The sequence below is a fragment of the Rattus rattus genome, chromosome 6 (genome assembly GCF_011064425.1).
Source record: "Rattus rattus isolate New Zealand chromosome 6, Rrattus_CSIRO_v1, whole genome shotgun sequence".
Taxonomy (NCBI): Eukaryota; Metazoa; Chordata; class Mammalia; order Rodentia; family Muridae; genus Rattus; species Rattus rattus.
Window position 1 is genome coordinate 4,013,965 of NC_046159.1, and position 13,183 is coordinate 4,027,147.

Sequence of the window (13,183 nt, forward strand, 5' to 3'; positions counted from 1 at the left end):
AGAGAGGGGCAAGTACCCACACAGTCCCAGCCCCTTGTCTAGACAATGGAGCCCTCCATGGTATTGTTCAGTTCATCCCATTCCTGCTCCACATGTCCACTGAAAGAACCACAACAAGAGATCTGTAAGCAAAATCCAATCATGGATCCACATTGGGTGAGTATGAAAAAGACCTAACTAGAAAGCTTGACAAAAGAAAATTCTGCCTTTAATCCAAAACAGGACAGATGAATAAATATCAGACTTAGGGCCTGGAGAGATGGCTCACTCACTGCTCTTCCAGAGGTCCTGAGTTCAAATCCCAGCAACCACACGGTGGCTCACAACCACCTATAATGGGATCCGATGCCCTCTTCTAGTGTGTCTGAAGACAGCTACAGCGGACTCATATAAATATAATAATAAACAAATCTTAAAAAAATACATCAGACTTAAAGTCACTGAGTGGGTAAATTATTTTATTATGAAAAGCTGGAAGCCAAGAACAACAGCATACACACACACACACACACACACACACACACACACACACACACACATATACACACATATAATACCAACACTAGGAAGGCAGAGAGCACACGCATGTGCACACACATACACATGTACACATATGCACATTTACACACAGAAACACATCCATGTACACATACACACATAGTTGTACACACACACACACAAAGATGTTTTAAATAAAAAAAAAAACCACTGAAAACTACACAATTGCATAGGAAGAAACAGGTAACAAAACCAGAGATGCGAACCCATGGTGGTAACGGCGGTAATAAAATGAACAGGGCAGGGCCTTCTCTCTGGAGCTCGGAGGTGCTCAGGTGACCTGCCTCTCAGGCTAAATAAAGAGAAGGGTGTGCAGAAAGGGCAACCCTGACTTAACCTGCACAGCCACGCCTTCCTGCCTTAATCTCTCCTTCTAGATTTAGAAAACGAGCACTTGAAGGTGATGATTAGAGCCTGTGCTAATGCTGCCCACACTGCCTGCTTACCCCCCCCCCAGCCCGCTGACCTTCGAAAACGATCACACTTTCCGTGGCCCCAGACGACACATTTGCACACAGGGAGCACAGCTTACGGACACAGGTGTGAAATCTGTGCCTGTCTCTGTGATCATTAGAGATTAGGCCCTGAGTTAATCTGGAGTCCAACTCTGAACCTCGATATTCCCAAGGACAGAAAGCTAAGATACTTCAGACTTTTTGCCTATGGTGACACCTCCCAATTCTTTTTTGTTTAAATTATGTTGAAATCTTCCATTTATTTGGTGGAGGATGGAGGGCCATTTCCAACTAGGAAAGTTCACTTTTATCTGTGCAAAACTTGACTCTGAAGAGTTGTTGCACTAGTTTTTATCAGATTGGAAAAAAAAAAGATGAACCTCTTTTAAAAATTAGTATCTTCGACCTAAATTGCAAAGAAAAACATGTATGTGCTGTATACGGTTTTGTATTAAATGAAATCTTTCCCCTCAAGCCCTTAAACAGCCTGTGCCGTCACCACGCAAATGAGAAAACTAGACTGTGGGCATAAAAGTGTGGATATTTTTAATCAATATCACTTATAAAATAAAATAATCAAAGAAAACGTTTTTAAAATTTCATGCTACTGCAGGCATTTTTTTAAATTACACAAATGAAGCCCCGGATTCATGCTAAGTGTCCTCTAATATCCTCGCAGCTGAATGCTGGATTGATCAGAACAATACAATGTTTACAGCCTCTGTGAAAGTCCGGGAGACACAAAGGATGATTGTACCCACGGCGTGCTGTGGCCGGCCTGCCGGAGTGAGTGCTGCTGCTGGCCTTTTCCGCTGACACAGAATGGATTTCATCCTGTATGTTACCACTGTCCTTGGCTGCTGGTTCACTCACAGTGACGTCCATTCACCTGTGCACAAGCTAACACCGCTGTCTTTCACATGTCTTTCTTCAGTCTCCTGAAATTATCTCATTATAACGGACCCTCCCGGTTTCTCTGTCCACCCGTTTGCCTGTTTCTCTCACCACCCCTGCCCTCGAGCATTCATAAATTCACACCTGATCACGTGTAAAAGGCTCTTGGATCCCTCCCACAGTGGCCCTGCTCCTCCGGAAACATTTTGGATTCTGCCAAAGGAAACACTCCTTCCTTGGAACTCTGCAGCCCCCAGCCGTTTCTAATACAAACACTCCTGTTGCTATTAGTGTTGGATACATTTGTAACCATCCTTCGATCCTTCAAAACAAGCCTGTGCTCTGTGCTTGGACTTTGTATGTTGTTTTAAAGGTGTTCTATTCTACAGAGTAAGAGTCACATCTGGAATATCCAACTGACAACCAGATATCAAACTTTAGCAGTGGAAGTGAGAAAGTCCTATGAATACCATGTGGTGAGCCTGCAGGTCTCACACTACACGAGGCAGACGGTTGGAAAGGACTCTACTCCAGAGAAACAACCACTAGTCAAGGACAGGAGGCTCAGCCGTGGTCCACACGGGTCATCTCCAACATCAGTGCAGACACCAGGGGGATGGATGCAGGGGCTGGAAACACAGAGTAGCTGACTATCTTTGACAAGTGCTGGGCAGAATGTGAGGAGCCCCTTCTAGAAAACATCCAAAGGTGACTGATAAAATATTTAAGATGCCTCTTTTCAATAGGAACTCAGAAACCACAAAAGTTCATAAAAATTTCAGAGCAGAAATTCACTGGCATTGACTGGTGTCCCTTCGAACCTTAGTCCATGCTGGCAACCTATATTCTGAGTTCTAATATTGGGGCTAGGGAGGTGCACACATGCACGCACGCACACACACACACACACACACACACACACACACACAGAGAGAGAGAGAGAGAGAGAGAGAGAGAGAGAGAGAGAGAGAGAGAGAGAGAGAAGTCTGGTTGCAAAGAAAGATGAAAGTTCTGGCCAGAAGCCACAGATCTCCAAACATGAAAGGGAGACGTCACAGCAGTGAGTTAAGGAAGACGATGCAGCCCACTGGGCAGACGAAAGTACATGCGTAGCTTGGCCTTCGCTCTGGCTATGGTCTAAGGGTCTCAAGTCCCTGTGCACAATAAAGAAGCCCACTCTCAGCATCTAGAACTAGAATTCCCATTCATAAAGAGGCCCCCAAAGTCCCAATCCGAAAATCTGTATTTAGTGTGGCTAAACAGACTCCCCCAAAGTGCCACAGAACGTTCTCTAGACTAAATCCAGGCCTCAGAAGAATTCCACACAGAATGTACCTTCATAATAACAACAACCACACTAAAGACCTGAAGGAAGTCGCCTCAGGAGCTTCCGCAGGAATAGCTGAAAACTAGACAAGCCTTCCTAAGAAAAGGCATGCCCCGCCCCCTCCATCTCCTCAGCGAGGGTTGGGGCAGAAGGACACACACCAGCAGCCATTATCGAAGGCTAGAGTGACCATCCAGAAGGCACACGCAATGTTAACTTTGCAGCGTGGGACCAACCAGACTCTGAACAACCTTCAGCTTCTGGGGAGCTAAAACCCTTGCCCGCCTCAAGGCAGGCGTGCAGATCTCTGCAGGCTCAGACCAACAGCGCCCCCTGGCAACAGGCTGGGGCAACTGCAATTCCCCCGAGAAGGAAAGCACCCTCTTCAACCTGTGGAAGATTATCAGCGCATACCGACTCGGAATCCTCAGTCAAACAGCTACAGCATCTCATAACCATTGAGATTTCCTCAGATGAATATGAACTCAGTCGAGAGGTACTCACAAGAGTGCCTCCTCTGTCTCCACAGACACTGGGCACACTACACACTCACACATATAGGCAAAAGGCACATACACATTAAAAAAAAATCTTAAAAAGATAAAAAAAATTTAAAAATTAGAAAAGCAACTCCCAACTACCTCACGCTCTAGCCGTGTATGCACAGGATATCAGGTAGGCATGAACCCAAACATTTAAATCAATAAAGCCTGGTGAAAACCACCAAGCAAATGTGAAAAAAAAAATCAGTTTCCCGTTATGAGAAATTACCACGGCTGGAGTTAAAATTCCAGCTGGTATGGTAAACTCCAAATAGGATGTGGGTGAGACAAGCAGGTAAGAGTTTAAATAAATTACGAAGTGTTTCCTGCAGGGTCACACAGGCTTGAGAAAGAGAAAACAAAATCTACCACACGTATGCACGCCGACATTACAGCCACAGGCATAATAATGAGGTTTAATATAATACTCAGCTGGGGTTTCAAAGTTAAGATACAGCTGCATTCATGGTGAACCCCTTCACGGCCACAGTGGGAGCCCAGAAGTCAAAGAGTAACACCTGAGGGTCCCGGGGTTGTTGTCTCAACTCATCTCCATTGCCCTCTGACCTCACTGACTGAGGCGCGGCCAGTCCAACCCACCATTCCTCAGGATGGCTAGTCCAGCTAGCCAGCTTGCTCTGGGCACGCCCCATCTCTGGCTTGTGATGCTGGAACTACAGGCCACCTGCCAACCGGTTCCAAACCTCCAAACTCCTGGCCCCAGCATTTGTGCGGCAAGGGCGTCAACCACTGAGCCATCTCCGCAGCCCAGCGTCGTTATCTGGAAGGGGTATTATGACTTGCGAAAGCATAGCGACTTATTTTTGTGTCAGAAAGTGCAATCTTAAGGAGCCTGGATCTTATCATCCAACTGTTGCCCGAGTCCCAGAGTTCGAAGCCTGGGAGAGCCCTTGGATTTCGAAGCTTTAATTTATTGGGTTTAAAAGGTTTGTTCTGACATTTAAAGAAGTGTCTACGTGTAAAAACATCTGATTTTTCTTGGTGTGGACATGAGAAGCACTGAATAAAGGCCAACATTTTTTTCTTCAGAAATGAGTTAGAGAAGAATTTATGCCCCACCCCATGGCACTAACTGATCACAAATCAAAAGTTTTATGGATCAGAAAGTCTACATTCTGCTAACACTCATAGAAATTATGGGAAAATTTCCTAAGAGGTAAAGCGGAGAGTTACAAGAAACTCATCATCCAGAGACCTACCCTAGAACCCTGCCACCTCAGTGTCCCCTTGCAACTCCGCTGTGTTTCTAATTAATATCACATTTATTGACATTAATATGATGAAATTAATATTGGTATTTTATAGGATATATTTTGATAAATATTTAAGTTAATAGCTATAATATATATTAATGTTTAATTAGCGCCTTCTGTGCCCCCACTCTACAACCCCAAATGTCCTGAGTACCTCCAAGTCTATCCCAGGTAAGCGTCCATACGCCCTTGATGTTGTTCCTGCAGATTAAAGCCCCTAAGTGGAACACTAGGCAGGCATTTCAGAAATGCCAATCATAGCATTGGTGATAGTTAGCTCTCGTGTAAGTATTATCAGGAAAACTGTTTTTGTGCGACCAGAAATAGGGGCTTAACAGTTGAGAGCTCTGGCTGCACTTCCTAGCACCCAGGTTTCATCCCTGACCCATATGTCAGCTGACAACTCTCTGTATCCCCAGTTCCCGGGGATATGGTGCCCCCTTCTGTCCTCCTTGGGCACTGCATGCATGGAGCGCACAGACCTAATGTGTAGACAAAGCACTCCCTAGGCGTTAAATAAAGATGGATAATGCTTTTCCTAAAAGTGATCTCGGAAACAAACCTCGTTTGCCTCTTCGCCTCCTTTGGCCTGGCCCTCGCCCATGTCTCCATTCTCATAGCTGCCGCTCTTTTCCACCCACAGCTCAGACTTCTCCACCGTCAGCCGAAGTTGGTCCAGGTCTGCCTTGATTTGCTTGTAGTTATCGACGTCTTGGTTCGATACCAGTAACTGCACCTAAACACAGGAGAACGCAGCTTCTGTAGCCCTAGTTCGTTCCTGTACACCTAAGGTCTCGTTTTTTAAACACCCGGTTAGATGAAGATCAACGCTTACAGAACATTCACAGATATTTACATGTATGTGTATTGGCTGAAAGCTTAGCTGCAAGTATCTGTGGACTCCAAGCAATATGTTCACATGTGAAAAGGAACTCCTGCATGTCAAAATGCTGAAGAGTAATTCAACATAAAAGTCTAGGGGGCTGGAGAGATGGCTCAGGCGTTAAAGCTCTTGTAGAGGACCTGAGTTCAGTTCCAGGGACCTCAGTTCACTTCTGAGGACCCACATGGCAGCTTACAACCTCCTGTAACTCCAGCTCCAAGGGATCTGAACCCTCTTCTGGACTCTGGGTACTACACACATATGTGCACACATGTACATAGGTACTGCACATACATGTGCACATACATGCATGGGTACTACACACATATGTGCACACGGGTACATAGGTACTGCACACACATGTGTATATGTGTACATGGGTAATGCACACATATGTTCACATACATATATGAATGGAAACTCCCATGTATGTAACAAAAATAAGTGATTCCTTTAAAAGATAATCTAACTCTAAATTCATGGTTCAAGTTAGTTTTTCTGAGGCTTTCTATACATGTATCTGTTTGAAAAGTCAAAACATTAAAAAAAATCATGGAAGAAAATATTAATGGTTACAATATACATTTGCTAGTATAAACAGGAAGTCTTGGAACTTGAGAGAACAATATAATTTATAGTTATACACACTGCATAGCCCATATGTGCAAAGCATGTGCATCTAAATGGCTCCCATTTAGCTCCTTAAAGTCTGTGCTCCACTAAACACAAGACATTCCATTCCTGAGATACCCATTCTCACAACTAATCATTGTGAGGTTAACATGCAATCCAAACAACGCACGAGAAAAGCCTAGATCCCCATCATAGCTCTGTTCTTTGGAAGTTCTGTATTTTTTTAATCACAGCATATTTATTTTGAAGCTATGGCTTGTCGAATGGATCATTAAATTCTGTAGCCAAAATAACAGCAGTGGACAACAAACTTTCTAATATGTTCCCGTTCTCCAGGACACCCTAAATTTTAGAGTCTGTCACTTTTATAAAGATATTGACTGAATAGCTCCTGTGAGAGCCTCAATCTAAAGCAGGTCCTGTTGGACTCATACAAGGCCATACCTAACTTTCAAAAAAAAAAAAAAGTCATAAAGGAGGTATCATAGTGCACGCCCGCAATCCCAGCACTGGGGCTGCAGAGACAGGGGGATTGCCAAGGGTTCAAGGTCAATCTGAATATACTGAATTCTGGGACAGCTCTTGCTACAGAGTGAGACCCTGTCTCAACAACAACAAAAAGGTTCAAGGAAGATAGCCTCGTCTGCAATTTGCATCAGGCTGGGAGTCACAAACACCCTCAGAAGTTGAGGGCCACTCAACTTCACTCAACTCAGAGTCTGTGCATTCTGGGCAAGCAGGTACTGAGCCCCAAGTCCCAGCCCCAGCCCCAGTCCCAGCCCCAGCCCACATGTGCTGGGCCTGCCCCAGCCTCACCTGTTTGAAGGCCTGAAGCACTTCTGCTCTCTGGCTGAAGTGTTTGAACAGCAGCTGCAGGGCCCCGGACAGCAGTGGAGCATAGTCGTGCATGATCAGGTGGATGAGGACTCTTAAGAAGGTTCTGCCTCCCTCATCATCAAGCTGAACTGGAGTTTTTTCTTTTCTATAAAACCAAAAGTAATTCTAAAATAACAAATTACATGCTATCCATATCAAAGTCACTTAAATTATATCACAGTTTTTAAGCTGAGACCCCTTGTTTTCCCAAAATGGGAAATTGAAAAGAAGACATTGTTACTCTCAATCTCATATAGTTAGCTGACGGAGGGACAGTGACAAAGGCTGTTCCTCAAGAATCTCAAGAGTTGCTCAGCAACACACAGGAAGTACAGGCATTCGAGTAGTCTGAGACCACTCTTCATTAACTGTTATTCATCACATAAAAGAAGGAATGGGGTTCACTATCACATTTTCATATGTAGTTCATTGTTTGTCCAAATTTCCCCACTACCTTTCTTGGCCTTCCACTCGTCCCCTTATCCCTCAGAGCCCCCTTCTGAGATCAACCAATGGCTGGTTTCCCCCAGAGCCCAAGAGATCACCACGTGGCCGTGGCAGCTGGGGAGGAAGGGTCACAACGCAGAGCCATCACCCGGGGCTCCGTGTGCTTGGCACAGTGGGATGGGGAGCAGGACTCCACTGGGGTCTATCTGAAGGCACCACTGCTACTGACGGGCTGTTCTAGAAGCACGCGCTTAGATGGCTCCGTTCTAGATGGCAGTTGTGCACCCTATATAGCCTAACATATGGGTTAGGTGATATGTGTGGGTTCCATAGGTGGGCGAAGATATGTATGGCAGAGAAGCAGATTACAGATGCATAGAGAGGTGTAGAGATAGAACACGGGCCACAGACAGATGCATATATGAATGACTGGTACACAGACAGATGACAGATGATAGATCAATAGATTCTTGTACTCACAGACAGATGATTGATAGACATGCTACATAAATATACATAGGCGATAGGCAGACATAGCTGACTCTTAAATGATAGGTATAGAGAAGCATATAAACAGAGGATAGATACATAGATGAAACAGAGACAGACAGACAGACAGACAGAGTATAATATACTGATTCCTGGATCATAATGAACACAGCAGCATAAAGTTAGATGAAACAAAAGAGAAGTAATGTGGTTGGGAGACAAGGTGTGTGAGCCGCTGCTTGTCTGTCTGTCTGTCTCTGTCTATCTGTCTCTGTCTGTCTGTCTCTGTCTCTCTGTCTCTCTCTCTCACACACACACACACAGTCATACACAGTCACATACACACAGATACTCATACATACTCTTACACACACACATACACACACAAATAAATACATATAGATACACATACGGAGACACACAGTCATGCATACATACTCTTTTACACCCATACATGCATACAGACACAGATACATACACACAGACACGGATACATACACACAGATACAGATACATATACACAGATACACATATAGACACAGTCACATACACACAGATACAATACAGAGACACACACATACAGACTCACACAGAGTCACATACACAAATAAATACTCTTATGCATGGATACACACAGAGAGACAAAGATACAGACACACACACACACACACACACACACACACACACACACCCTGAAATAAAGTATACTCAACACATAAGCCAGTAACAGTCACTATCATTCTGCATATGACTGCATGTGCCACACGCTAGCACAGCTGGCTGGCTGTGTGGTGGTTCCCACACACGTCTCCAGACCCCTGAGTAACACACTGTGATCTGACAGCAGGGTGGCTGTGAGGTCACCGCCTCTAGGAATGTCTCAGTTCTTGCCACTCTACAGAGCACAACTCTGTCACCATCTGCCTATCACCTGGGGCATCACTGGCCAGTGTCATTACACAGCTCATGTCTGTGTTTGAAAATGAAATCGTAGGCTGCCTTTATCCTTCTGCCCCAGAACAATAAAATATTTCAATAGGAAATCATAACAAAAGCCAGTATCACAATAGAAAATAAACTTACACCAAATGTTCACTGAACAATAAGTCTTCAGGGGCTCTGGTCTACCTGCCTGCCTTCCCTCCTCCTGCTCCCCCCCACCCACCCCCGCCTGCCTTCCCTCCCTTCCCTCCCCCCCCTCCCTGCCTCTCCCTTCCCTCCCCCCCTCCTTCTTTCTCTAGACAGATTCCCGCTATGTAGCCCAGGCTGGCATGGAACTGTGGATCTTGGGGTTTCGTTAAACCTTGACTCTTGTTCCCCTTTCTAGAAAAGTTTAGTGTAAACATTTTGTCTCCTCAGGTTACCTGAGGTCTGTTCTAAAAATGAATCTCGGTAACTCCGAGATCCACTTTCTCACTGTGGTTGCTACTGTCTCATTTCTGGAAAAGAAACTTCCCAACAGTTCCACGGGGTAGCAGAGCTTCCTATCCCAGGTACCTGAGGGACCTGACTTCTTCCATCATGGATGCTTCCTGCTGGAAGCAACACCTGGCTTCTCATGCACAACGTTAAAGACATCATCAAAAGAAGCTACATTCTCGCCTCAACTGTGCAAGACTCGGGGAAGCAATGTGTTACAAGACGCCGCCATATTTATACAGCAGAGCTGCAGGGCATTTGTACTCTCGTTATCTAAGGAAATCAAAGCTGAGAATTCTGAGGGAGTTAAATACCTGGACCCAATTTCTCCCGGTTTCTAAAGGTGGCTTAAATGAGAGTCATGTTCTTTCCTTTACAGTAAATTTAAAGCTTCGTTTCTGGGAGAAATTATGTTATCAGCAACTGGGTATCTAACTATGTATAAAAAGACAGATGATAACAAACTATGGATACAATTCTAGTGAGGTCTATTCATATAGAAGACAAATATCATTACGGTACCTTCCGGCAAACATCGTTTCTGCCTGAGCCGCAATCTCATCAATGTCAGGGACAAGAGCTGTGAAGAAGCACAGTGAACATCTTCATTGTCTTAATTCACATTCATGCTCACTCACTTGAACATATTTTTATCTTAATACCTTTCATGACGCTGAATGGTAATAGATCAGAAAGTTACAATATGGCCCCACTCAATCAAGCATAAAGCTTTGTCAACTTGGCACAACCTAGGATCACCTAGGAAGACATTTTCAATGAGGATCTGTCTAAATTGGGTTGGCCCGTGGGCGTGTGTCAGGGACTGACTTGATTACTAATATTCACTGACGGTTGGGAAGATCCAGCCCACCGTGGGTGGCACCATTCCCTAGGTATGAGATCCTGAACTGCTGAGGAGTGCAGAAGCCAAGCCGAGCACAAGCAAGTAGATATGTGTGTACTTATTTCCCTCTTATCCTGACTGTGGCTGTGGTGTGACCAGCTCTCTCAAGGATATGTTCTGTGACTGCCCTGCTACATGGACTATAACCTAGAAATATAAACTGAAATAAACCCCTTTCTCTCCTAAATAGCTCTTTGCTGGAGTATTTTATCACAGCAACAGAAAAAAAAAACCTGGAGCAAACCTGAGCATCTTAATTGAAGTTTATACATGTGCACATATGTATTTTGATGCTGTATATTGAATCCAGAGCTGCAAATGAGCTATCTCCCTATTTAATATAAGCTAAGCTCTAGGTTAACATTTTACTGCCATCAAATGTGTTAAAAGATCATATTTAAAATGTGTTCTTATTTATAAGTAATTGTATGTATGTATATGTGTGTGTATTATGTATGTGTGTATGTGTGCATGTGTGTATGTGTGTATGTATGTATGCGTGTGTATATGTGAGTATGTGTGCATGTGTGTATGTGTGTGTATGTATGTGTGCATGTGTGTATGTGTGTGTATGTATGTGTGTATGTGTATGTATGTAAGTGTGTGTGTCTGATATGTCAAATATATGTGTGCATACCTACATAAAAATACAGCTAACACTAGTGATGGTAAAGAAGAACAATTTTCTTCCCCTTTATTTTTAGTTCACATGTGTGGATGTTCTGCCTGTATATATGTTGGTGCATCAACTATGGGCGGTGCCCAGAAGAGGGTGTCAGATGCCCAGGAACTTGAATTACATCGATTGTGAGCCATCATGTGGGAGCTGGGCACCTAACCAAAGGTTCTAAAAGAGCAGTGTCCTTAGCAGCTGAGCCATCTCCCCAGCCCCAGGGAAAAGCATTTGTTTCTTAAAGAATCAAAGTCCATGTGAAGAGCAGAGTCACTGTGCTTCCCAGCAAGGTGATCTTTCTGCCACAGTTGAAATTCTGTCTCTTTTTCTCATAGAGCAGGGTCATGGCCTGTGTGAGACAAGTATCTCTGGAGCATGAAGAGAAACACCCAAAGAAGGAAAGATCTTTCTCTCTCTCTCTCTCTCTCTCTCTCTCTCTCTCTCTCTCTCTCTCTCTCTCTCACACACACACACACACACACACACACACACACACACACACACACACACAGATAGACTCTCTCTCACACACATAAAAAAAAAAAACTTCTCCATCAGAGAGATTTTCCGGCGTGCCTCAACCTTTGCCTGGATACTTTCCTGACACTCAAGAGTTCATGTTTCCAGAAACCTGGCTTCTGGGAGCCAATAACTGTTATGCTTCTGTCAGTACAGTCGCCAGCATGGCTTCCTGATTCTGTCTGACCATTCCTGGAAACAGCCCTCTAGGGTCTGAACTTATGGGAAACTACAGTGTTGCAGGGGTGCCAGCAGTGGCTGCTCGCCTGGGTGGAACTGTGGCTGCCGGTCTGCAGGGCAGGTTGCCTGCCGATCGAAGATCAGTAAAGAGGCAACTGCTCTGTCCCCACTCTTACCACAGTCAACGAATCCTTCTTGCCCGACTGATTCTGGATGGAGACGGTGGCTCCTTACACAGATATCCTCTTGTGCACAATGCTAGCCTCGGAAGAGCTGTGTTAACTGCCGTCTCCATTCTAAGATGTAGTGACAGCCTTCCAGGACTGACCTGGCCCATCCAGGTAAGGGGTGAGTTAATAATTCTGAGTCTTCACAAAGCCCTTTCTACGGCCTCTAAATTTTACAGCCATTTTTATGCTCTTTGGGATAATGTTCCAGGTCTCAGAAAGATCCTAATTTCTAAGTGTGGGAGAGAATTCCAAAGCCCAGGCACCACCGCAGGTCGTCCTTCGGGGAGCCCTTCCTCTCTGTTCTCTGGCTAACCACGGCTTGCCCACAGACACTGCCCTTCTCAGATGCACTTCACGCTGCTCTCCGATCACAGTTTTCTCAGATTCTCACCCAAAGAACATAATGTGAGAAAGATCCAGGCTCCAGAGCGGGTGAGGCCTCAGGGCTCCCTGACTTTGATGCCAACCAGCCAGAATTTAGTCTCCATGGAAACACCCCTGGCTGTGTGGTGAGGATGTTTCCAGGAAGGCTAAATTGAGGTGAGAACACTCACCCTGAACATGGGTGGTGCCACCCCTCAGAGTGAGCCAAACACCAGGACTCACCCTTCCCTGCTTCCTGACTGTGGAGACCAAGTGACCAGTTACCAGTTATGCTTTTGTTTTAAGGTAGATAGGAAAGGTGCTTGGGGGGTCTTTAAAAGCAGAATGCAAAATCAAGGATCACAAAGAAGTCTTGTGGTAACCCATTATTTTGTAAGCTAATTAAATACAAATACACACACACACACACACACTATTCACACACACACACACACACATATATATGTATATATGTATATGTATATACATATATATATGCAACCCTCCCATACACACA

At 44.7% G+C, this 13,183-nt stretch overlaps 1 protein-coding gene across 1 annotated transcript in view; it reads right to left on the minus strand.

The window, feature by feature from the left end:
• Itpr2 (inositol 1,4,5-trisphosphate receptor type 2) overlaps nt 1-13,183 on the minus strand; it is a 387,801-nt gene that overhangs the window by 226,954 nt on the left and 147,664 nt on the right. The window contains exons 24-26 of the mRNA XM_032905407.1: nt 10,320-10,377; nt 7,383-7,548; nt 5,613-5,786 (exon numbers count right to left, since the gene is read on the minus strand). Coding sequence (XP_032761298.1) covers nt 5,613-5,786; nt 7,383-7,548; nt 10,320-10,377 — 398 coding nt within the window. The remainder of the gene's footprint in view (nt 1-5,612; nt 5,787-7,382; nt 7,549-10,319; nt 10,378-13,183) is intronic.